This window comes from Coregonus lavaretus (assembly GCF_964263955.1).
Source record: "Coregonus lavaretus genome assembly, chromosome: 2".
Classification (NCBI taxonomy): domain Eukaryota; kingdom Metazoa; phylum Chordata; class Actinopteri; order Salmoniformes; family Salmonidae; genus Coregonus; species Coregonus lavaretus.
Window position 1 is genome coordinate 11,049,228 of NC_139989.1, and position 26,236 is coordinate 11,075,463.

Consider the following 26,236-nt stretch of genomic DNA (forward strand, 5'->3'; position numbering starts at 1 on the left):
CTGGTGGTGAGTCCCGTTTCCATTGAGACCATATGCTTCCAAAGCCCCGCCCACCAACCACAGCTTTGACCAATTACAATTACTGAGAAGATCACGATACAACATAGACACATGAGATAGTACATAATCAGTGTCATCTTAATTTGAGGGCGTTATTGCAGTCTATGACCTCTTTTGATGGTGTGCTAGATAGGCAATTGGGTTGTGTGTGAGCAATGAGGATTTTGAATTTGGCCACGGTGGCAAAACGCAGAATTGACATGAAAGGAAATCCAAGTTGTGTGCAAAATAATACATTGTTTTGCCAATTCTTACTAAATTAAAATGCTGCATGCAACAATAGGGGATTTTTTCCTACTGGCTGCATTTAAATAACCACGCAGCATCATGGGGTTCAATAAGTCACCATGTTCCATTAATTAATTCAATGTAAGATCTTGGAGATGAATATCTGCTAAAGTACTGGGTTTGTTTCAGGGCCCCAAAGGGGAAGCTGTTATGGGGCCCCGTGGCTATCCAGGCGTTCCGGGATCTCCTGGTACTCCTGGGTATGGGAGACCTGGTCCTCAAGGCCCCCAAGGGCGTCCCGGACCCCCCGGAACACCCTCTCGATTTGGCTCAGGTAAGACTTGTGGCACCCTTTGTGAAATGTTCCGTATGGTACAATATGCTGACTAGCATCACATAATAAAATGTTACCGTTGTGTTTGTCTCCCATTTTTCTAATTCCAGCTGTGACCATCCATGGACCACCAGGCCCCACTGGCCCGGCTGGACCTCCTGGGACCTCTGCCATGGTCAGTCAGTCTGTCCCCTCAGTTACGCCGCCACATATCTGCCCCATCAATGTCATCCCATCATACCATAAAATTGTCAACTCTGTTACATTATCACATCAGCTCCGTCACATCATCAAATAACCTCTGACATGCTAGATATTGCTGTCCTTCCCTCAATCACTCTGGCCACGGTCTCCCCAACAATTACTATATTCCTATACTTCGTCCCAGTCTAATAATGTGTTTCTCTCTATGTTTTTCCTTTAGTTGAAGACGTTTCCTTCCAGCGAGGTCATGATGCAACAGACGATAGACAGCAGCGAGGGGACCCTAAGCTTCACCACGGGGACAGGCAAACTCTACATCCGGGTGCAACAGGGATGGAAGGAAGTCCTGGTACAGCAGCATCTCTGGTCCTTCTCCTCCATGTCTCTATAGTGTCTCTATGAGCCGTGAAACAAACTGATGTGTTTGGTGTTTATCTGTGTCTCTGTCTCTACAGCTTGGTGACTTGATCTCCCTCCCAATTAATCTCCTTCTAAATGACGAGGTAAGAACAGTAGAGTTGAGATGAGGATTGAACATGTTCAACTGCATGAATTTTCTGCACAATTCTCCCATTGACATCAATGCATTGTTTATGTTAAAGTGCATTGTAGACCTCCATATAATGGATACTTATAGCAGAATATGCTGTGTGATTGCTGCTTTTTATGTTTATAATCTAGTTAGTAATACACTTTTGCCCCCTTAGGCTCAGCCAGGCAGCGCCAGAAAATATGGGGTGAGTTTGTTGACAAATTAAGACAAGATTGACCTAGCGTTTGCAACTGTGCTAAGTTTGCTCTTGTTATTTCATAGGGGGACAATAAAAGGTTTTTTAAAACATAAACCTCTCTTTATTTACACTTCTATTGAAAATTCTTTCTTACTCAAATATTTACTTTAACTTTTGTTTCACCACTTTTTCTTACGAAACGTTGCACTGGAGCAAAGAAACAGTCAATTAAAATACTTTCTTATAACTGTCTGCTTTCTAGTTTGTATCTAGTAAACTGCTAGATGCAAAAATGGAGAATAAGTCTGAAATGTAATCTTTGTTATTCGTTCTTGAAAGCAAGTCATCGGTTTGGCTCAAGTCTGGCCACAAAATGAGCTGGAGTCAAAATGTGATTTTGCTGTGGTTTGGAGTATTCCACTTTTAGACTAAATTACTGTCTGTGTGCTGTCATTGAAGGACAGCCCGAGGCAGGCCAGGTTTAGGTTTTAGAAATTTAGATCCACATTTCACAAAAGAAGACTGTACCATGCTACACTGCTACATTCCCATTTCAACAGCACTGACAAGACCATCATGGTTTCCCAAACTCAGTCCTCGCACCCCCCCCCCCCCCCCCCAACACACACACACACCCCACCCCTGGTTTTTTGCCCTAGCACCAGGACTGAGTTTGGGAAACCATGACCAAAGAGAGATGAGAATAGTGTGTGTGCATCCGTTTATTGGATACCTTGACCACCTGGAGTAGTATCCGGCTCGAAGGACCACTCTGAGTGAGGTGGAGGTTTAGAATACACACTAATGAATGACCCTTATTCCACTGTCTCTTCCTCAGCTCAACATGGTGGCTCTGAACCAGCCCCACACAGGGAACTTTGGTGGGGTCAACATAGCAGACAGGATGTGCTATGAACAGGCCAAGGCCATGGGCTTGTCCGCTTATTATCGGGCCTTCCTATCCTCCCCAAAACCCCGGGCCGTTAATAAAGACCTGGTCCCACAGAAGTTCAGGGAGAGCTACCCCGTTACCAACCTCAGGGTAAGCCAACCTCTGTTTCCCATAGGTTCATCTAAGATCAGTGTTAAAGGACCAGTTCAGTCAAAAGGATGATTTTCCTGTGTTTTATATATTTTTCCAAACTATGAGGTTGGAATAATACTGTGAAAATTATGATAATACCCTTTTAGTGTAAGAGCTGTTTGCAAAGACCGCCTGACATTTCAGCCTGTTTTGGTGGGATGGAGTTTTGGCCTGCCTGGTGGTAAATTAGTTAATAGACCAATAAGAAAGAGAGTTCCAAACCTCTCTGCCAATAACAGCTAGTTTTCAGTTTTTTCCCTCCCCATTCACTCCCAGACAGTCCTAGCAAAAGTCTTGCTTGAGAAATTGGTCTTTGCTAAGAAATTATTTTGGTTTATTTTTTACCAGAAATTATTTAATATTAAGATAAAAAGGTCTGTGTTGGACCTTTAACAAATAAAGTGTCAGAGTCAACTCAATTACTCCTTTCTATATCCACAGGGCGACATTTTGTTCAGTAACTACAAGTCTATCTTCACTGGGGGTGGAGGCAAATTCCCGCCAAACATCCCAATCTACTCCTTCGATGGACGGGACGTATTGGCAGACCCCTTCTGGTCAGTGAAACAGACAGATGTTCAGTTCAGTTCCTCAGACACAGGGCTCTTGGCTATGTGGACACCCTCATACACAACTAATCCTATATCACTGTCTCTAAAGAGTGAAGGCTAGGTAGACATCCTCATCCACCCCTCATCTTCTCCACAGTCCCACCCGACCCAAGCAGCTTCACCAAAAGACAAATGGGTTTGGAAGAGCGAGGCATGAAGAAGGGATGGGACAGACATGGGTGTTTCCACAAAATGAAGTTTTAAATGCAGGATAGCCCAACCGCAATCCAGACATCGGGGGTTGTAGCGTGGTGTTTTTCAGCCCGGGCCCATGTGAGCCAGCTATGTCCACCCTCGCTCTATTTTGAACCTATTTATACACAGCCATGTTAAATATAGCAGCCCCGACCAACCAGAGACTGGAGGCTGGCAATTGTGGCTCCAAAGTTACTGTTTATAGATGTTTTTCAAACAGACACTTTCTGACTTTGAGGCGAGGTCTATTTGAGAGCATGTATGAATGGATATAGCAGGGGACAGAGCAGAGCAATAGGGTTGTTGATGTCATCTGTTAGGTTGAGGTCGCATCTGTGGGTATCTCTGCTCAGTTTGGGGCTACATTAGTTCAAGTCCCATGAGGTTTTTTAAAAACTTTTTTCTGGGAGGTTTATTTAAATAGAAGGTCATTGAAACTTTTAGTTGGTGTTTGTGTGATCTGTTATGTATGCTGTATTATTTTTTTACGTGTGTGTGTGTGTGTGTTCACATGTACTCTATGTGTGTACATCATAGCAGTCTGGTGGGAGGAGCTATAGGAGGACGGGCTCACTGTAATGGCTGGAGCTGAATAAATGGCCAAACACAAACACATGGAAACCACGTGTTTGACTGCGTTCCATTTATTCCAATCCAGCCATTACAATAAGACCATCCTCCTATAGCTCTTCCCACCAGCCTCCTCTGGTGTACATCTGCCTGTGTATATGCTGTATCCACACACTCTCCCATTATATTTGTCTATCGCTCCCAACAGGCCTAAGAAGAGCATCTGGCATGGCTCCAATACGTTTGGCAACATGGCGGTAGACCGGTCCTGCGAGTCGTGGCGGGTCAACGACATTTCCATCGTGGGCCAGTCGTCCAATTTGTCCTCAGGCTCCCTTCTAGGACAGCAAACAAGCAGCTGCTCCAACGAGTTAATTATTCTCTGCATCGAGACCATAGAGCACGTTTAATAGACCTTTAACAGTCTCTACCACTCCTGCCCCCCCATTCCTCCATCCACCCATCCATCCACTGTCATCTTAACACTCTGGAAAGGTGTAAATACATGATCATTGCTTTATGAACATGTCGTCATCGTCATCAACTTATTCCTCTCCCATCCTCTGATTGGTTGGTTGATTGACTGAGATGGTGCTAAAGTGGGGATACTGTCTGTCAGACCAGCTCCAAATCATGGCTTTGCAGAGTTTTTTAAACCAACTTTCAAATCACAACTGTCAACTTTCAAGATTCTTTCTCACTAAAGATATTTCTCCTAGTCAAAATGTCACCTTTTGTCTTCCAGTGATTGGTCGTGTTTACAGGTTGTCCTATTAGGTCATTCTATAAGAGATGTTTACTCCATTAGACCACGGCCAATACCACATTTCACATAACATAACGTCCATATTCCAACAAGGGAACAACCAGTATTGCCACCAAATAAATTTTGATGCACTGTATTAGATTTGTTTTATACTTTTGTCACTTCATATCCATGAAGATTGTCTTTCAGTTTTTTAAATACATTTTATACACATTTCTCATTTGAGCAACAATTTCTCGTAGTATTTAATTTAAATTCAATGTTTTATTTATACCTTGACCGCACATAACATGAATGAGTCAAATGATTAAGGTTAAGTATGTAATTTATAGTTTGTTTGTCAAAGTGACTGTTTCAGTTTTTTGCCTTTTTGGAAATGTGTAGTTTTTGTACAGCATTCCTTTTATTGCGCTAGAATTTTGATTTGATAGGTAACTAGTTAGATTCAACATAAATTCCACCCATCATATAGAAATTCCCCACAAAAAATGACAACTCTTATGGAATTTTTATACAACAGAGATTTGATCAGTATGTGAGAGTATGTTTTATACAATAATTGGTGCTTATTGAATAAAAATGTTTTCTTTTTCTTAATAATATTAGTCTGATGTAATTTGTTTTGAAAGCCTGATCCAGTTACATTGACACTGGTTGCCACCCACGTACTGTGGTTAAAGGACAAAACAGACCAACACGAAAGTTGGCCGTGCGCAGTACGACGAACAGTGGCGATTGAACATGTACAATAATCTGGAAATGAACAGAATATTACCGCCAATGTTCTGTGGTCAGAGGCAATAGGACGGCCACCTGCTGCGAACGGCCAACTCGAGTCAATCAGTGATGGTAGTCAATTTGGTACTAATGTGGCGCTGTAGCGTAGAGGTTCAATGGATTTTTTAGCAATTCCCCCTTACTCCAGTAGGTGGCTTTACCAAGACACAGGCCCTATTTGAATCCTTCCCTTCTCCCCTCCTTGAAGTAATCAGTGACAGTGATTAGTGTAATCAGTAATCAGTGACAGTGATTAGTGTAATCCGTAATCAGCGACAGGGATTAGTGTAATCAGTAGTGAGTGATTAGTGTAATCAGTAATCAGTGATTAGTGCTATCGGTAATCAGTGACAGTGATTAGTTTAATCTGTAATCAGTGACAGTGATTAGTGTAATCAGTAATCAGTGATTAGTGTAATCAGTGACTAGAAATGACTAGACAGATGAAAGCATGTCAAATCAAATCAAATTTTATTTGTCACATGCGCTGAATACAACACTGTGAAATCCTTACTTACAAGCTCTTAACCAACAATGCAGTTCAAGAAATAGAGTTAAGAAAATATGTACTAAATAACTAATAAGTAAAAAAAAAAAATCAAAAAGTAACACAAGAAAATTACATAACAATAATGAGGCTATATACAGGGGGTACCGATACCGAGTCAATGTGCAGGGGTACAGGTTAGTTGAGGTAATATATACATGTAGGTAGGGGTAAAGTGACTATGTATAGATAATAAACAGAGTAGCAGTATAAAGACAAGTAAATAGTCTGGGTGGCCATTTGATTAATTATTCAGCAGTCTTATGGCTTGGGGGTAGAAGCTGTTAAGGACCCTTTTGGACCTAGACTTGGAGCTCCGGTACCGCTTGCCATGCGGTAGCAGAGAGAACAGTCTATGACTTGGGTGACCGGAGTCTTTGACAATATTTTGGGCCTTCCTCTAACACCGCCTAGTATATACAGTGCTGTGAAAAAGTATTTGCCCCCTTTCTAATTTTCTAACTTTTGCATATTTGTGATACTGAATGTTATCAGATCTTCAACCAAAACCTAATATTAGATAAAGGGAACATAAGTGAACAAATAACACAACAATTACATATTTATTTCATTTATTTCATAAACAAAGTTATGCAACACCCAATTCCCCTGTGTGAAAAAGTAATTGCCCCCTTACACTGAATAACTGGTTGTGCCACCTTTAGCTGCAATGACTCCAACCAAATGCTTCCTGTAGTTGTTGATCAGTCTCTCACGTCGCTGTGGAGGAATTTTGGCCCACTCTTCCATGCAGAACTGCTTTAACTCAGTGACGTGTGGGTTTTCAAGCATGAACTGCTCGTTTCAAGTCCTGCCACAACATCTCAATTGGGATTAGGTCTGGACTTTGACTAGGCCATTCCAAAACTTCCAATTTGTTGCCTTTTAGCAATTTTCATGTAGACTTGATTGTGTGTTTTGGATCATTGTCTTGCTGCATGACCCAGCTGCGCTTCAGCTTCAGCTCACAGACGGATGGTCTGACATTCTCCTGTAGAATTCTCTGATACAGAGCAGAATTCATGGTTCCTTCTATTAAGGCAAGTCGTCCAGGTCCTGAGGCAGCAAAGCATCCCCAAACTATCACACCACCACCACCATGCTTGACCTTTGGTATGATGTTCTTACTGTGGAATGCAGTGTTTGGTTTTCGCCAGACATAATGGGACCCATCTCGTCCAAAGAGTTGACTCAAGTTTGCCCAAAAGCACCTGGATGATCATCAAGACTCTTGGAAGAACGTTCTATGGACAGATGATTCAAAAGTATAACTTTTTGGACGACATGGTTCCATTGTGTCATCTGTGGATCTGTTGGGGCGGTATGCGAATTGGAGTGGGTCTAGGGCAGGGCTCTCCAACCCTGTTCCTGGAGAGCTACCGTCCTGTAGGTTTTCACTCCAACCCTAATCTAGCACGCCTGATTCTAATAATTAGCTGGTTGATAAACTGAACCAGGTTAGTTAAAACTGGGGTTGTAGCGAAAACCTACAGGACGGTAGCTCTCTAGGAACAGGGTTGGAGACCCCTGGTCTAGGGTTTCAGGCATGATGGTGTTAATGTGAGCCATGACCAACCTTTAGCTCATCTGGTAGGCTCGCGTCACTGGGCAGCTCGGGGCTGGGTTTCCCTTTGTAGTCCGTAATAGTTTGCAAGCCCTGCCACATCCGACGAGCGTCAGAGCCGGTGTAGTAGGATTCAATCTTAGTCCTGTATTGACGCTTTGCCTGTTTGATGGTTCGTCTGAAGGCATAGCGGGATTTCTTATAAGCGTCCGGAATAGATCCCCGCTCCTTGAAATCGGCAGCACAAGCCTTTAGCTCAGTGCGGATGTTGCCTGTAATCCATTGCTTGTGGTTGGGAGATGTACGTACGGTCACTGTGGGGACGACGTCATCGATGCACTTTTGATGAAGCCGGTGACTGAGGTGGTATACTCCTCAATTCCATTGGATGAATCCCGGAACATATTCCAGTCTGTGCTAGGAAAACAGTCCTGTAGCATAGCATCCGCGTCATCTGACCACTTCCGTATTGAGCAAGTCACTGGTACTTCCTGCTTTAGTTTTTGCTTGTAAGCAGGAATCAGGAGGATAATAGAATTATGGTCAGATTTGCCAAATGGAGGGCAAAGGAGAGCTTTGTATGCATCTCTGTGTATGGAGTAAAGGTGGTCTAGAGTTTTTTTCTCCTCTGGTTGCACATGTGACATGCTGGTAGAAATGAGGTAAAACGGATTTAAGTTTGCCTGCATTAAAGTCCCCGGCCACTAGGAGCGCTGCTTCTGGATGAGCATTTTCTTGTTTGCTTATGGCCTTATACAGCTCGTTGAGTGCGGTCTTAGTGCCAGCATTGGTTTGTGGTGGTAAATAGATGGCTACGAATAATATAGATGATAAATCTCTTGGTAGATAGTGTGGTCTACAGCTTATCATGAGGTATTCTACCTCAGGCGAGCAATACCTCGAGACTTCTTTAATATTAGACATCGCGCACCAGGAGTTATTGACAAATAGACACACACCCCCGCCCCTTGTTCTTACAAGATGTAGCTTCTCTGTCCTGGCGATGCACGGAAAACCCAACCAGCTCTATATTATCCATGTCGTCGTTCAGCCACATCTTAGTGAAACATACGATATTACCGTTTTTAAGCAGTATATCCTTCTCGTCAGACTCATTAAAGAAATAATCTTTGTCCAGTTCGAGGTGAGTAATCGCTGTTCTGATGTCCATAAGCTCTTTTCGGTCATAAGAGACGGTAGCAGCAACATTATGTACAAAATGAGTTACAAACAATGCGAAAAAACTAACAAAATAGCACGGTTGGTTCAGAGCCCATAAAATGGCAGCCATCCCCTCTGGCGCCATTATTATATCGCCTGTGATGGATCCCTGGCGTACACCTATCCAATATCTAATCCAAGGGTGTCAAACTCATTCCATGGAGGGCTGAGTGTCTGCAGGTTTTAGTTTTTTTCCTTTCAATTAAGACCTAGACAACCAGGTGAGGGGAATTCCTTACTAATTAGTGACCTTAATTCATCAATCAAGTAGTACAAGGGTGGAGCGAAAACCCGCAGACATTCGGACCTCCGTGGAATCAGTTTGACACCTGATCTACTTCAAGCAAGGGAGAAAGGATGGACTTTTAAGGATTTCAATTGAACTACCCACTCTAGAGTAGGTCTACTCCACCTTGACTCATCCTCTACTGTAGCATTCTAAACAGTCAGAAGGGGCCTGCTGTGTTTGCATTAGCAGAGAGCACTATGATTATGGCAGGCGCTCCGTGCTCCTTAAAGTGTAATGAGAATTATAGTTGGGCTTCACACGCAGTTTGTTCCCCATAGTCGAGACTACTTCTTCTGGTCGCCCAACCATGTCGCAGTACAGGTGAGCGACGACACTCGGCCTACATGTGTAAACCCCATTAGCCGAATTCGAGCTGTTTTGCTGCCGTATTGTAAGTAACCCTTTCCTTCAAATAAGTTTCCATGTATCCTGTGAGTGGGTCGTAGGCCTACCACTATAAAAGCGTAGGGAGGTCTTCCTGTTACAACAGTGATTATAATGGAGTACAGGATGTGACAGTTTGAATCCAGGTCTTGGATTAATCTAGGTGGGGCTGCAGAAGTTCCAAAGCGTGCTTCCAGCAGCTACAGTACACTCACATTTGTCATTGTTTTGGTTAACACATGCCCCCAGTCCAACATGGCTGTAGTAATATGCTATTGGAATAAAAGGCTGGATGGATGTAAATGTTATTAAAGGGATAGTTCATCCAAATCACAAATGAGACATTGGTTTCCTTACTGTGTAAGCAGTCTATGGAAAATTTATGACAGCAATCAATGCTTTGGTTTTATTTTCCTGTTACAGGGTAAGGAAAACAACGTAAATTTGTAATTTGGGTGAACTTTTCCTTTATGTTACAAACGCTAGAAAAACTTGAATTGGTTACATTTTGGTCAGAAGTATAACTTTAATCATTACTTTCTATGCCACAAGGTACATCACAAGTCTGTCTTTGGCTTCCACAATATGGCTGAGTTTACACAGGCAGCCCAATTCTGATATTTTGCCCAAATATTGGCAAAAGATCTAATCTGATTGGTCAAAAGACCAATAATTGGGCAAAACATTATTGGGCTGCCTGAATTGGGCTGATCATTGCTGACCATCCAGGACACGTTGCTGTGCAAATCAAACACACTTGGTGCAGGGTGACATTTTGTGTGCAACGCAGTGGCTGCGTTTACACAGGCAGACCAATTCTGATATTTTTCCACTAATTGATATCTGACCAATCCGATCAGCTCTTTTGCCAATAATTGGGCAGAGTATAAGAATTGGGCTGCCTGTGTAAATGCAGCCAGGGAGGAACATCTCCTATTCCAGCCACAGTCTATACTTGAACAGTCACCAAGCCCAGCTCTAATCGGACACAGGTGGTCTATGGTATCTTTGTATAAAGTATTCAATAGCATTTGCAGTTTGGGCTGCTCCTGGCACTCTTAAAGCACCACTTGAGACCTAACCTCATTCAGTCCTCTCACACATGGAAAATATTCAAACACTTGAATAACAAATAAGGCAATTTACTGGAAAACAATTGCTATTGTACCCACAAATTATTTATCCATGTCCATTGTGTGCCTGGATAAGCCAAAACATATAGGTCTCAAATGACACAGTCTGAACATCTGTGTGAACGTGACTGCTGTTTGCTTTCTCAGGAATGGGGAAATGTGGGGATTTCATTCACACCCATACAGTAAGCCAGATATCCAGACAAACTGACAGTGTGCCAGCAATAATAGTGGTAGAACTGCATGTACAAGTGCTTGTCATCACACTGTCTGTCTGACAGGTGGTGAAAGGGCTTGAGTTTTGCCTAGGGGGGAGACGGAGGACTGGACGGCCATGAACAGCTGAAGGACAGGCAATTCTCCCTTAACACATTCAGGTTAATCTCTCTCACACACACACACACACACACACACACACATACACACAAACACACACAAACCTGTTATTGACAAAACTTTCATTAAAACTTACTATGAGTCACACAGAAACGCCTAACCCATAATGCATGACTATTGAATATATAGTCTACAAAACATTAGGAACCCCTTTCTAATATTGAGTTAGAACCCACTTTTGCTCTCAGAACAGCCTCAATTCGTCAGGGCATGGACTCTACAAGGTGTCGAAAGCGTTCCACAGGGATGCTGATCCATGTTGACTCCAATGCTTCCCACAGTTGTGTCAAGTTGGCTGGATGTCCTTTGGGTGGTGGACCACTCTTGATACACCCGGTAAACTGTTGAGCGTGAAAAAAACAACAGTGGTGCATTTCTTAACACATTCTAACTACCATACCCCGTTCAAAGGCACTTAAATATTTTGTCTTGCCCATTCACCCTCTCAATGGCACACATACACAATCCATGTCTCAATTGTCTCAAGGCTTAAAAATCCTTCTTTAACCTGTCTTCTCCCCTTCATCGACACTGATTTGAAGTGGATTTAACAGGTGACATCAATAAGGGATCATAGCTTTCAGCTGGATTCACCTGGTCAGTATGTATTGGAAAGAGCAGGTGTTCCTAATGTTTTGAACACTCAGTATATGCCTTAGTGGTTAAGGCCTGTGTGAGAATGAATACACTCTGTTGTATCGTGTGTTTTTGTTTTGATTGTTTCTCATCAGATGTCTACACATCCAGCTTATCACGCTTCATTATGTTTTCTGTAGCCTCTCCCAAGCCTCATGTCATCCCTGACACACACATCATCAATAACATTCCACCATGACAGTTTCACTGCAGGAACGTGCGTGGGCCAACAGGAAAAGAGATGTTTGAAGAACATGTAGGGGCTGTCTGTCTGTCAGGCTTTTGACACATCTAATTCCCATGTCAACGAGCAGACCGGCCCTTTTGTGTGGCATGGCAAACAAATCTGTCCATAGGGGGATGCCCCTTTTGACAGAAGTCAAGGGTCAGATGAATAGAACGATCACCCCGGAGCTGGGAGGATGTTAGGGGACTGGAGTCAGCATTGTGGCCCCTGGACATCCGTCATACCTCCACCACTGTCTGTCTCCCAGGGACCAGGGCACGGCAGGTCAGGGAAGTCATGTGACCTTTAAAGGGGCATGTTTAAATCAAATTTAATTTAATAGAACTTTATTTATACCACAATGGGCAATTGTACTAGGTAAAGTTCCCAAATGTAAAAAAAAATGTATGCATGCAGGACTGTAAGTCGCTTTGGATGAAAGCATCTGCTAAATGGCATATTTATTAAAGTTGTGTGTGTGCAAATACATGAAGTTAATACATTAATCTATAACTTCATTCAAGCATACAGTACCAGTCAAAATTGCCAAGAGTGTGCAAAGCTGTCATCAAGGCAAAGGGTGGCTATTTGAAGAATCTCAATTATAAAATATATTTTGATTTGTTTAACACTTTTTTGGTTACTACATGATTCCATATGTGTTATTTCATCGTTTTGATGTCTTCACTATTATTATACAATGTAAAAAATAGTAAAAAATAAAGAAAAACCCTTGAATGAGTAGGTGTGTCGAAACTTTTGACTGGTAGTGTACATTCTGGATAGCCATCAATATGATCATTGGAAAGAATAGTGACATTTTACCGAAAAAAACGCCGAAAGTACATTGTTACGTATGGATGGTCTCGTGAATCGAACCAACTACCCTAGCGTTATGCTCTACCAACTGAGCTACAAAGGAGCATAAATTAGAGTAAAGTTAGAAGAATCCCATGCCCACAGCACAGCAGACCTAGGCAAGGCAGCTGAGCTGAGGCAGTTCCTTTCATTGATTGATATGAGCCCTGGAGCCGGGGCAGCAGAGGATGGTTCATCAACTCAACATTGGCCCCTTTGTGAGCGCAGAGCGTCTGGGCGACCATGCTACTAAATGCAGTGTTGTTGTTTTTCATTATAACAGTTATATCTTATTATATCTCCGCTTACCAGATGTCTTTATGGATGACATGTTTGCTTCCCCAAGGCATTTAGGCTGCATCATTTGGGCCAGCAGGTGTAGGCTGTCATCGTTGATTTTGATGGTCAAACATACATTAGCCTATATAGTTCATTTGATATTTTTCGCTCACTGTATTTCCCGTTTTATAGTCTGGGATATTGCAGAATGGAAAGTTGCTTTGCTGGAGAACGATGACTTATATTTCCATCTTCTATATGAATAAATGTGTTGATGACGCTGTGTGAACAAAGACATTGTAATGGTTTGTCTGTGCAAGAATGAAAGAAAAGTTAACATTTTATGACAAAAAGATTTCCTAATATTTCTAGACATCACCATGATTCTAGTTGCCTAATTGGCTGACATCTCTGGAATTCAAATGAAATATTTTTAGGCAATAACACCGCACCCATGCATTAATAACGGTGTGTTATTATAATGTTCTCATATGTCACGGTTAACCCAGCCCTCTTCTGACCGGTAGGATTTTTCCTGTCTGCGCATGCCCAGTGTGAGCTGTGTGTGACCACCAGTTCTCCATCTCCTCAACTGTTCGGCCTGTATATGAGCGGATCACGGGAGAGAGCCGCATACGCTGATGTAGCGGACACAGAGGGTCTCATGGAGCTTGTCAAAGCGGCAGTGTTTTATTTGTCTTTTCGTTCACAATGCACTTTAGGATTTCAATAAGATGTATGTGTGTTTTGAGATAGTGACTTTTCTTCTCGCCTTCAACTTCTACGATTTGGTTCTTACTCAGGGTAAGTCTCCGGTTCGTTTTTCTTATTTCACGAAACATTACATACAGTAATTGATATGCCTGTATCTCTAAGTCAATTGTTGTGCCCTTAGGGTCTGTACATGATTCAAAACATGCAAGGTATACAATGATAAAGTTCGCTCAAGTGAGAACAAATCATTGTAGGCGACTCAAGTTTTCACTGCGCCGAGTTTTAACTTGTTGATTCACTTCCACGGTACGCATCCTGCAGTATGAGACCAATCAGCAGCCAGCAACCGTTGTAGGCTAGACTGTTTTATGAACAGACCAGATCATACTTTGTGTTTTCTAACGGTACTTTGTATTGGGACGGTTTAGGGGACATTTTTCTAGTGTTTTGGAGGGAATACAGTAGTGACTTCCCATATAGGTTTCCATTGTGAACATGATATCCGTAATTTTTCTCCACATTGTATCACGCTGGTTTCTTCCTCTCGTTTCTGACACATTGTATCACGCAAATGGGGAGGGTCCCTTTACCGGTGAAGGAACAGTTACCAGCCATAGCTTGTTGTGTAGACTATTATGTTCTGGTCATGACATTAAATAATTTAATACGTGTTATATTTGTTTCTCTTCGGTGTCTTAGAATATTCTGTTTATTAGGCTATAGTAGATGAATGCTCCTACAAGAGCACTAGCTAGATATTGTTGATGTAAAATCTCAACGTTTTACTTATTAGGTAATAACATGGCTAAACATTTGACACAACATGAAGTGTAGCCTAAATCAAATCAAATTGTATTTGTCACATGCTTCGTAAACAACAGGTGTAGACTAACAGTGAAATGCTTAGGCTACTTAGGGGCCCTTTCCAACAATGCAGAGAGAAGAATATAATACATCATATAAATATAATAACACGAGGAATAAAACTGCATAGGCTACACAATGAGTAACGATAACTCGGCTCTATACACGGGGTACCAGTACCGAGTCCTATGATAATGATGAGCTGCTAATCCTTCACACCAGTCAATTAGCAAATACAGAGGTGTTTAGGCTACTTAGGCTACACTTTTATTGGTGTTAGTCAACTGCTCTTGACTTTGCTTTCTCATGCTAATGATTTGGCAATAGTGATTGTTTGTTGGCATTTGTCACACTGTTACAATTTGTTAACCAGTTGGCGCACCCCCGTTTCAATGTAACAACAATGTCTAAATGCAACATTGTAGGCCTACCCTTCTCATCAATAGTCATTTGGCTACATCATTCATTGGTACGGAATTCCTCAATCTTTACGGATGGGGTTAGGGTGGCAGCGGCAGCTATAAATTCGCATCTACCATGTGAGGACTTTGATGTTGTGAAAAGTGCTGTTTGTCCACATGCGCTCAGGATGTGGATTAGTTCGCTTAAATATCGCTCTAATCTGTCACACTGTGCATTGAACATGAAAGACGAGGCATTGCTTAGAACTTCAGTTAGGACCCACATTAGCCGGGTGGCATTATGAACTGAAGAGCATAAAGTAACCTACACACATGGACCGTTTTGTGAAAAGTTCTACAATGGGAGTGATAGTGCAGGCCTCGCGCCTTGGGAACATCTGGGAAACGAATTTGGCCCCAATCCTGACCACTGCCGCAAGATAACGGTTTTCTCATTGTCCCACTCCCTCAGTTATTTCGTGTGAAAAATTCCATTAATGTTTTTCTCCCCACTTAGCTGAAACTACCTCTCACTTTCCTTTTTAGTTTATTTTCATGTATGGGCTATTCAGGCTAGTCATCCCTGTTTTAAGGGTATGCATCTGCAACCAATTTAACCTCTCCTCAAAGTAAGGCTGGTTTAGGAACATGAGGCAGAATAGAATGCATGGCAGTCTTTGCATCATCTGAAATGTGTGTCATTTCAAGCATGCATGTTTTTTTGCATCAAGCCCACAAATGTAGTTATTGTTTTGTTCTAAACAAATTAAAATAATAGGCAATGGGTATCATCATTTGAATGCAATGTTTTAAATATGTGATTATGTAGCCTACCAAAGCTATTAACTTGGTACGTGGTTATTGAACTGAAATAATGGTATTTATTTTGATCTGACTCCAATAATTGTTCATTTAGGAGAGTAAAGAGCATGTTTGCAAGAACATTGGTTGACATTTTAAGTTTCAGATCTGAGACATAACTGAACAGTTTAAGTTATTAGATTAGGCTCTGTAAAACACATGTACTTATGTTGACACAACATTGAAGCTGTTACATTAAGGGCTACCATAAATGTAAAGATTGCCAAATTATACCTGAATGTGACTGGGGAATACTACATAGGCATGGTTCCATTTCTGTGCCAACTTCAAATACCAATATCTGACATAGGATCAGTACAGGACTCACTTGAAAGTTACACACTATTAAACTCCATACCCATTTGTATAGCAAAAAGGCTGGTTTTGCATCTCATCAACAAAGGCCTATTCTTTTTTTTATTTTACAAGTAGATTGGATTTTAAAGACTCTCTCATGCTCTTTGCCTAAAAGTGTGGTATTTCTTCAGAGGGAGGTGAGAACTTGGTTAATTTCAATATGTCCAAACTGTGATGCGTGGGATAGAAGGAGTCAGGCGCAGGAGAGTAATACGCATCCAAAGAGTTTATTCCGTCGATAAACAGTTGCGCAAGCATGCGACAACAAAACTCAGGCACAGGGGAAATATCTACCCTGGCAACAACAAGGTAAGGGTAGCTCAACCGAGCTACACACAGCTCACTACAAACAATCACCCACACAGACAAGGAAGCAGAGGGAACACTTATACAATGACTAATTGGGGATAAGGACCAGGTGTGTGTGATTAATTAGACAAGACAAGTGGAGTGATGATAAATGGATCGGCAGCAGCTAGTAAGCCGGTGACGATGAACGCCGAAACAAGGAGGGGAGGCAGCCTCGGCGGAAGCTGTGACAGTACCCCCCCCCCTTGACGCACGGCTCCAGCAGTGTGCCAACCCCGGCCTCGGGGACGGCCAGGAGGACGCGGAGCAGGGCGAGCCAGATGGCGACGGTGGAAATCCCGTAAAATGGAGGGATCGAGGATATCCCTCACCGGGACCCAGCACCGTTCCTCCGGACCGTACCCCTCCCACTCCACGAGGTACTGAAGGCCACCCACCTGACGCCTCGAATCCAGGATGGAACGGACCGAGTACGCCGGGGCCCCCTCGATGTCCAGAGGAGGTGGAAGGACCTCCCGCACCTCAGACTCCTGGCGAGGACCAGCTACCACCGGCCTGAGGAGAGACACATGAAACGAGGGGTTAACATGGTAATCAGGGGGAAGTAATAACCTACAGTGGGGAGAACAAGTATTTAATACACTGCTGATTTTGTAGGTTTTCCTACTTACAAAGCATGTAGAGGTCTGTAATTTTTATCATAGTTACACTTCAACTGTGAGAGACATAATCTAAAACAAAAATCCAGAAAATCACATTGTATGATTTTTAAGTAATTCATTTGCATTTTATTGCATGATATAAGTATTTGATACATCAGAAAAGCAGAACTTAATATTTGGTACAGAGATCATACGTTTCCTGTAGGTCTTGACCAGGTTTGCACACACTGCAGCAGGGATTTTGGCCCACTCCTCCATACAGACCTTCTCCAGATCCTTCAGGTTTCGGGGCTGTTGCTGGGCAATACGGACTTTCAGCTCCCTCCAAAGATTTTCTATTGGGTTCAGGTCTGGAGACTGGCTAGGCCACTCCAGGACCTTGTGATGCTTCTTACGGACCACTCCTTAGTTGCCCTGGCTGTGTGTTTCGGGTCGTTGTCATGCTGGAAGACCCAGCCACAACCCATCTTCAATGCTCTTACTGAGGGAAGGAGGTTGTTGGCCAAGATCTCGCGATACATGGCCCCATCCATCCTCCCCTCAATAAGGTGCAGTCATCCTGTCCCCTTTGCAGAAAAGCATCCCCAAAGAATGATGTTTCAACCTCCATACTTCACGGTTGGGATGGTGTTCTTGGGGTTGTACTCATCCTTCTTCTTCCTCCAAACATGGCGAATGGAGTTTAGACCAAAAAGCTCTATTTTTGTCTCATCAGACCACATGACCTTCTCCCATTCCTCCTCTGGATCATTCAGATGGTCATTGGCAAACTTCAGATGGGCCTGGACATGCACTGGCTTGAGCAGGGGTCCTTGCGTGCGCTGCAGGATTTTAATCCATGACGGCGTAGTGTGTTACTAATGGTTTTCTTTGAGACTGTGGTCCCAGCTCTCTTCAGGTCATTGACCAGGTCCTGCCGTGTAGTTCTGGGCTGATCCCTCACCTTCCTCATGATCATTGATGCCCCACGAGGTGAGATCTTGCATGGAGCCCCAGACCGAGGGTGATTGACCGTCATCTTGAACTTACATTTTCTAATAATTGCGCCAACAGTTGTTGCCTTCTCACCAAGCTGCTTGCCTATTGTCCTGTAGCCCATCCCAGCCTTGTGCAGGTCTACAATTTTATCCCTGATGTCCTTACGCAGCTCTCTGGTCTTGGCCATTGTGGAGAGGTTGGAGTCTGTTTGATTGAGTGTGTGCACAGGTGTCTTTTATACAGGTAACGAGTTCAAACAGGTGCAGTTAATACAGGTAATGAGTGGAGAACAGGAGGGCTTCTTAAAGAAAAACTAACAGGTCTGTGAGAGCCGGAATTCTTACTGGTTGGTAAGTGATCAAATACTTATGACATGCAATAAAATGCTAATTAATTACTTAAAAATCATACAATGTGATTTTCTGGATTTTTGTTTTAGATTCCGTCTCTCACAGTTGAGGTGTACCTATGATAAAAATTACAGACCTCTACATGCTTTGTAAGTAGGAAAACCTGCAAAATCGGCAGGCCGGGAGTATGGGGGTGTTGTCTCTGGGCCTCTCCTCTGTGTCATACAGCCGGGACAGTGTGTCTGCCTTCACGTTCTTCGTACCCGGAATATATGACAATGTAAAATCAAACTGGGTGAAGAATAGGGCCCACCTGGCCTGGCGAGGATTCAGCCTCCTCGCTGCCCGGATGTACTCCAGGTTATGGTGGTCCGTCCAGACGAGGAAAGGGTGTTTCGCCCCTTCGAGCCAATGCCTCCACACGGTCAAAGCTCGGACAACAGCCAACAGCTCCCGATCACCAAGTCGTAGTTCTGCTCCGCCGGGCTGAGTTTCTTCAAGAAGAAGGCACAGGGGCGAAACTTGGGTGGCGTGCCCGAGCGTTGGGATAGGACAGCGCCCATCCCTACCTCGGACGCATCCACCTCCACCACAAACAGTAGTGATGGATCGGGGTGGGCTAGTACCGGAGCTGAGGTGAACAGGCCCCGCAGTCTCCTGAAGGCCAGATCCGCCTCAGCAGACCAGCGGAGCCAGGACGGCCCACCCTTCAACAGGGATGTGATGGGAGCTGCGACCTTGCCAAAGCCCCGGATAAACCTTTGATAGTAGTTGGCAAAGCCAAGGAATCGCTGCACCTCATTAACCGTGGTTGGAGTCGGCCAATTACGCACGGCTGAAATGCGATCTCCCTCCATCTCCACCCCTGAGGTGGAAATGCGGTATCCAAGAAAGGAGATGGACTGCTGGAAAAACATACACTTCTCTGCCTTAGCATAAAGGTCATTCTCCAACAGTCGGGCCAGCACCTTGCGAACCAGGGACACATGCTCAGTGCGAGTAGCGGAATACACCAGGATGTCATCGATGTAGACCACTACACCGCGACCAAGCATGTCCCGAGGGAGCATTCATCAAACCATAGGGCATCACCAGGTATTCATAATGACCTGTGGTTGTGCTGAATGCTGTCTTCCACTCATCTCCCTCTCGGATACGCACCAGGTTGTACGCACTCCTGAGATCCAATTTGGTGAAAAGCGCGCCCCATGCATCGATTCAACTACTGAAGGAATGAGGGGGAGATGATAACTAAATCTGATTGTCTCCCTGTTCAGTGGTCGATAATCAATGCACGGGCGCAGACTTCCGTCCTTCTTCTTCACAAAGAAGAAACTTGAGGAGGCGGGTGAAGTGGAGGGACGTATATACCCCTAATGCAGGGACTCAGTGACATATGTCTCCATAGCCACCGTTTCCGCCTGTGACAGGGGGTATATATGACTCCTGGGAGGTACAGCGTCTACCCTGAGATTTATCACGCAATCCCCCGCCCGGTGAGGTGGTAACTTAGTCGCCTGCGTTTTAGAGAACGCTTGCGCCAGATCACGGTATTCGGGGGGAATGCGCACGGTGGAGGTACTATCTGGACTTTCCACCGTGGTTGCACCAACTGAAACATCTAGACACCTACCCTGACACTCACACGACCACCCTGTGAGAGCTAATACCACAGGGAAAGCAGGAGATTCAATAATCGAAAAAATCACCTGCTCAAAATGATTCTCCTGGGTGATCATGGTGACTGGTATAGTGACTTCCATAACAAATCCGGACCCTAATGGTCGACTATCGAGTGCTCTGAGGGGACGTGGAATGGAGAGGGGAACCAATGAACTGCCTTGACGGCGTGCGAATGCCCTATCCATAAAGTTCTCAGCTGCGCCTGAATCGACTAGCGCCTTACACTGGGGAACTACCATGTGATCGGGAAAGTGGATAGGTAGGGTACAGTGCGCAACAGAGGGCTCTGAACAAGTGTGGGTGTTCGATACCTGGGGTGGTGCGTGAGTGCCCTGCCTGCCGCCTCCAGGCCCAAAAGAACGTTGACTACGACGTGTGGTGGATTGTCCCTTCGTGCCACCAGAGTGGCACTGTCGCTGTCCTCCTCCGCTCTCTCGGCCGGCGGCTCCACCCACCTCCATCGGCTCGAGGTCCGAGTCTTCCGGGGTTGAAATGGACAGACCCCTACCAGGACGTCCTCTGGCTGCCAGCCAGCAGGTTGTCCAACCAAATGGCCATGTCCACCAGTTTATCGAAGGACAACATGATGTCCAGGCAGGCTAGCTCCCGTCAGATGTCCTCCCGCAGATGGCACCGGAAATGGTCGATCAGGGTCCGCTCGTTCCACCCGGACCCCGCTGCCAGCGTCCGGAACTCCAACGCGAAGTCCTGCGCGGTCCTCGTCCCCTGCCTCAGGTGGACCAGTCGCTCACCCACCTCTCGACCCTCGGGTGGGTGGTCGAATACCGCCCAAAAGAGGCGAGCGAACTCCCTGTAGTCCTCCAACGCGGCTCCTCCTTCGTTCCACACCGCATTGGCCCACTCCAGGGCTTTCCCACAGAGGCAGGAAACGAGGACGGACACCTTCTCCCGCTTCGATGGTGCCGGCCTGATGCTGGTGAAGTAAATCTCCAATTGGAGGAGGAATCCCTGGCACAGCGCCGCTGTCCCCTCAAACGCCCGTGGTTGGGATATCTGGATCCCTCCTGGTGCTGGAGTGTAGGTGGCTGGATCCGGTTGGCCAGCTGGTCTCGACAGATCGGGTCTGCTCCTCTCCAGGCGTTGGACGACCTGAAGAACCCGATCCATCGCTTCCCCCAAGCTGGCCAGCATCGTGGAGTGCTCCTGGACCCGTGCCACGACTCCAGGCATTGTCACGCTCGTCGAACAGAGAGGACCAAGGCGCAGCGTTGCGGGTGAACATATTTATATTTATTAACTAGATCACACGATCAAAACAATGAACGAAACGTGAAGTCCTTCGATACATAAACCAAAAGGAACAAGAAACCACAACACAAAGTGAAAAGACTGATAGTTAAATATGGCTCCCAATCAGAGACAACCAGCTGACACTCGTTGCCTCTGATTGGGAGTCACTCAGGCCAACATAGATATACAAAACATAGACTTACACACCCTGGCTTAACATAACATAGTCCCCAGAGCCAGGGCGTGACAGTACCCCCCCCCAAAGGCGCGGACTCTGGCCGCGCCAAACAACCACAACAGGGGAGGGACCGGGTGGGCACTCCGCCTCGGCGGCGGATCCGGCTCCGGACATGACCCAGGCACGGGTTGTGCTGGACTGACGACGCACACCCCTGGCTTGATGCGTGGAGGAGGAACGGGCCGGACCGGGCTGACGAAGCGCACCCCTGACTTGGTGCGGGGAGCAGGAATGAGCCGGACCGGGCTGACGACGCGCACCACTGACCCGGTGCGGGGAGCTTGGACGGGCCGGACCGGGCTGGCGACGCGCACCACTGACCCGGTGCGGGGAGCTTGGACGGGCCGGACCGGGCTGGCGACGCGCACCACAGACTTGGTGCGGAGAGCAGGAACGGGCCGGACAGGGCTGACGAAACGCACCATAGACTTGGTGCGGAGAGCAGGCACGGGCCGTGCCGGACTGACGACGCACACCACTGGCTTGGTGCGGGAAGCTTGGATGGGCCGGACTGGGCTGGCGACGCGCACCACAGACTTGGTGCGGAGAGCAGGAACGGGCCGTGCCGGACTGACGACGCACACCACTGGCTTGGTGCGGGAAGCTTGGATGGGCCGGACTGGGCTGGCGACGCGCACCACAGACTTGGTGCGGAGAGCAGGAACGGGCCGGACCGGGCTGACGACGCGCACCACTGACCCGGTGCGGGGAGCTTGGACGGGCCGGACCGGGCTGGCGACGCGCACCACAGACTTGGTGCGGAGAGCAGGAACGGGCCGTGCCGGACTGACGACGCACACCACTGGCCTGGTGCGGGAAGCTTGGATGGGCCGGGCTGGCGACGCGCACCACAGACTCGGTGCGGAGCGCAGGAACGGGCCGGGCTGGGCTGTCGACGCACACCGTAGGTTTGGCGCGGGGAGCAGGAATAGACCGGACCGTACTGGGGACACACACCACTGGCTCTACACCGGGATCTGGAACGGGCCGGACCGGACTGGCAACACACGCCAGTACCTCTCGCCGTGCCTCTACACCTTCCATCCCCTCTTCTACCAGTGGCCCCCGTAACCTGGCGGCCTCCTCTGCAACCCCGCTGGACCGCTCCATAGCGGCCTCCTGCTGCCCCGACGTCGTGAGCCCCCCCCTAAAAAATTTCTGGGGGTCTCTCCTCCCCGTGGGCCAGGCCTCCATCATTCTCACCCACCTCTCGCTCCTCTGTCTCCAACCCTCGTCACTCAGCTCCTCAATGGGCTTGACCCAGTCGAAGCTGCCACGGAGATCTATTAGCGATGGCTCCTGGACACGCTGCTTGGTCTGGTCTTGGTGGTTTCTTCTGTCACGCTCGTCGAACAGAGAGGACCAAGGCGCAGCGTTGCGGGTGAACATATTTATATTTATTAACTAGATCACACGATCAAAACAATGAACGAAACGTGAAGTCCTTCGATACATAAACCAAAAGGAACAAGAAACCACAACACAAAGTGAAAAGACCGATAGTTAAATATGGCTCCCAATCAGAGACAACCAGCTGACACTCGTTGCCTCTGATTGGGAGTCACTCAGGCCAACATAGATATACAAAACATAGACTTACACACCCTGGCTCAACATAACATAGTCCCCAGAGCCAGGGCGTGACAGGCATGCGCTCTTCTCCCGCTGATTCCATAGCGGGTGGGTGATTCTGTGATGCGTGTGATAGAAGGAGTCAGGTGTAGGAGAGTAAAAGCATCCAAATAGTTTATTCCGTCGATAAACAGTTGCGCAAACATGCGACAACAAAACTCAGGCACATGGGAAATATCTACCCTGGCAACAACAAGGTAAGGGTAGCTCAACCGAGCTACACACAGCTCACTACAAACAATCACCCACACAGACAAGGAAGCAGAGGGAACACTAATTGGGGATAAGGACCAGGTGTGTGTGATTAATTAGACAAGACAAGTGGAGTGATGATAAATGGATCGGCAGCAGCTAGTAAGCTGGTGACGGCGAACGCCGAAACCTGCCCGAACAAGGAGGGGAGGCAGCCTCGGAGGAAGTCGTGACACAGACAAACACACACATACACACACACACACACACACACACACACACCACTTCCCTCACTCCTCTTTCCCCTCTACCTGGACATATGCAGTTCATTATCTTTGTTCATACTCTAATTGTCCGCCCCCCCGCCCTCCCCATCCCTCCACCTCAGATGCATGTTCCCCAGTGTGTGTGGAGTCAGTGGTGGGATAGGCCGGCTCTGTGTCCCTTTTGATTTTCCTAATTGAATATGAAAAGAGGAGTGGACCAACTCCTTCCATCTGGAGGTTGGAGTACTATCAGGGTCTCAACATCTGTTGCTCCACACAGACTGATGGTGTTCAGGTGCTCCTCCAGGGGTTGGAAGAATGTACAGCGCCCTACATGAGCTGCACACCTGGAGCGCACATGGACCTGCTGGTCACACTGGCTATCTTTACATAACCACAACCACAGACACGTAGGTGTACTACCTCCATGTGATGGTAAAATAGTCCAAACCTTAGACACACTATGCATGATTATGTGCTATATGTAGATAATGTGGAGTCAGGCATGTACAGAAATGTTTTATATGATGTTGTTCGCAAATTATAGGTCAGGAGCACTTACTGTTGGGTCTTGGCTGAATTTTTGGGGTTGTGGTGGGCCTTGTGGCTCAACACATTTATTGTGTTCGTTGAAATCCAGAATCTGGTTATATGACCCAAAAAGTTGGTCATCAATCATGGCCAAACATTAAGGAACCACCATGCTATGGCCATGTTTGGAGATAAATACTAAAAAGGCCTATTGTTTATTTTTTGAAGATTGTAATGTGCCAGCAGCAGTGTAATTGATAATTGCTTTATTGCTTGTTTGTTGCAATGAGGTTCCTAAATGGGAGTGTACTGGGGTTGATGGATTCAAACTGGACCCTGGTGTCGATCAATCATGCATCCAATTTTAGCTCTGAGGCTGCCCATCACCCTGTCTCTCTATTCCCTTTGGTTGTTTTATGAGTCCCTCAATCCTCACAGATGTCATTTAAAACAGCTGGAGGAAGATATTAGTGATGGCAAGAACTTTGTTTTAGATATCTAGCACTTCATCCATCATCATTTATCTCTTTAGAATATTGTGTGAAGAGTTTTTTTGAAGTATCTTCAATGGAGCAGACTTTTATAGATGCAAGAAACAATTTATGGCCTTTGATGTTTTCACGCCCCGAGTACATTCTCTTCTTTAGCTGGTTTCTTATGGATCTTGCATGATGGAGGGACACAGATTTTTGTCAAATAATTTGCCAGCACACTTCGTATTTTTATTTGATAGTTGTTTGTCCATTTGCCTTTCCAGTTACTCTGGGAAAGACACTTCAATGAGGGAATCAAAGAAACTCATTTGAGCATTAGTCAGTTGAATAAATACAAGGAGGTTATCTATCAACCATTGATGAAAGAGAGTTTGGCTTCCATGGATGAGGGGTTATAATAATATTCTCTATTCATTCACTTGTTCATTTGAATAATTTCTCACGAGTTTGCTGCTCCTGGTCATATAGCCTATTATACATACACTGAACAAAAATATAAACGCAACATGTAAAGTGTTGGTCCTATGTTTCATGAGCTGAAATTAAAGATCCACAAATTTTCCTTACGCACAAAACCTTATTTATCTTAAATTTTGTGCACAAATTTGTTTACATCCCAGTTAGTGAGCATTTATCCTTTGCCAAGATAATCCAGCCACCTGACAAGTGTGGCATAATAAGAAGCTGATTAAACAACATGATCATTACACCGGTGCACCTTGTGTTGGGGTCAATAAAAGGCCACACATTTTGTCACACAACACAATGCCACAGATGCCCCCAAAGGCGCGGACTGCGACCGCGCCACACAAACACAAGAGGGTAGGGGCCGGGTGGGCATTCCGCCTGACCACCACTCTCTCTCCACCCCCCCGTGGCGCCCCTGATCTGGTCTGGCCCCGCTGGCCGGAGCTGGACTGGACACCGGTGGAGCGGATTGCTCTGGCTCCGGAGTGGAGCAGCTGACCGTGCCGGACTGGACACACGCACCACTGGCTTGGTGCGGGGAGCAGGAACGGGCCGGACCGGGCTGACGACGCGCACCACTGGCTTGGTGCGGGGAGCAGGAACGGGCCGGACCGGGCTGACGACGCGCACCACTGGCTTGGTGCGGGGAGCAGGAACGGGCCGGACCGGGCTGACGACGCGCACCACTGGCTTGGTGCGGGGAGCAGGAACGGGCCGGACCGGGCTGACAACGCGCACCACTGTCTTGGTGCGGGGAGCAGGAACAGGCCGGACCGGGCTGGCGACGCGCACCACAGGCTTGGTGCGAGGGATAGGAACAGGCCGGACCGGGCTGGCGACGCGCACCACTGGTTTGGTGCGAGGGGCAGGAACAGGCCGGACCGGGCTGGCG

General features: G+C 46.1%; 2 protein-coding genes across 2 annotated transcripts in view; both read left to right on the plus strand.

Annotated features, from left to right (window-relative positions):
- LOC311100050 (uncharacterized protein) overlaps positions 1 to 5,377 on the plus strand; it is a 106,757-nt gene extending 101,380 nt beyond the window's left edge. The window contains exons 28-35 of the mRNA XM_084140793.1: positions 478 to 622; positions 733 to 797; positions 1,047 to 1,175; positions 1,282 to 1,329; positions 1,534 to 1,563; positions 2,396 to 2,599; positions 3,083 to 3,198; positions 4,226 to 5,377. Of these exons, the coding sequence (XP_083996919.1) occupies positions 478 to 622; positions 733 to 797; positions 1,047 to 1,175; positions 1,282 to 1,329; positions 1,534 to 1,563; positions 2,396 to 2,599; positions 3,083 to 3,198; positions 4,226 to 4,427 (939 nt within the window). The 3' untranslated portion in view covers positions 4,428 to 5,377. The remainder of the gene's footprint in view (positions 1 to 477; positions 623 to 732; positions 798 to 1,046; positions 1,176 to 1,281; positions 1,330 to 1,533; positions 1,564 to 2,395; positions 2,600 to 3,082; positions 3,199 to 4,225) is intronic.
- Positions 5,378 to 13,729: 8,352 nt separating this feature from the next.
- Positions 13,730 to 26,236, plus strand: part of LOC311148637 (reversion-inducing cysteine-rich protein with Kazal motifs-like) — an 86,936-nt gene continuing 74,429 nt past the window's right edge. The window contains exon 1 of the mRNA XM_084185625.1: positions 13,730 to 13,897. Coding sequence (XP_084041751.1) covers positions 13,828 to 13,897 — 70 coding nt within the window. The 5' untranslated portion in view covers positions 13,730 to 13,827. The remainder of the gene's footprint in view (positions 13,898 to 26,236) is intronic.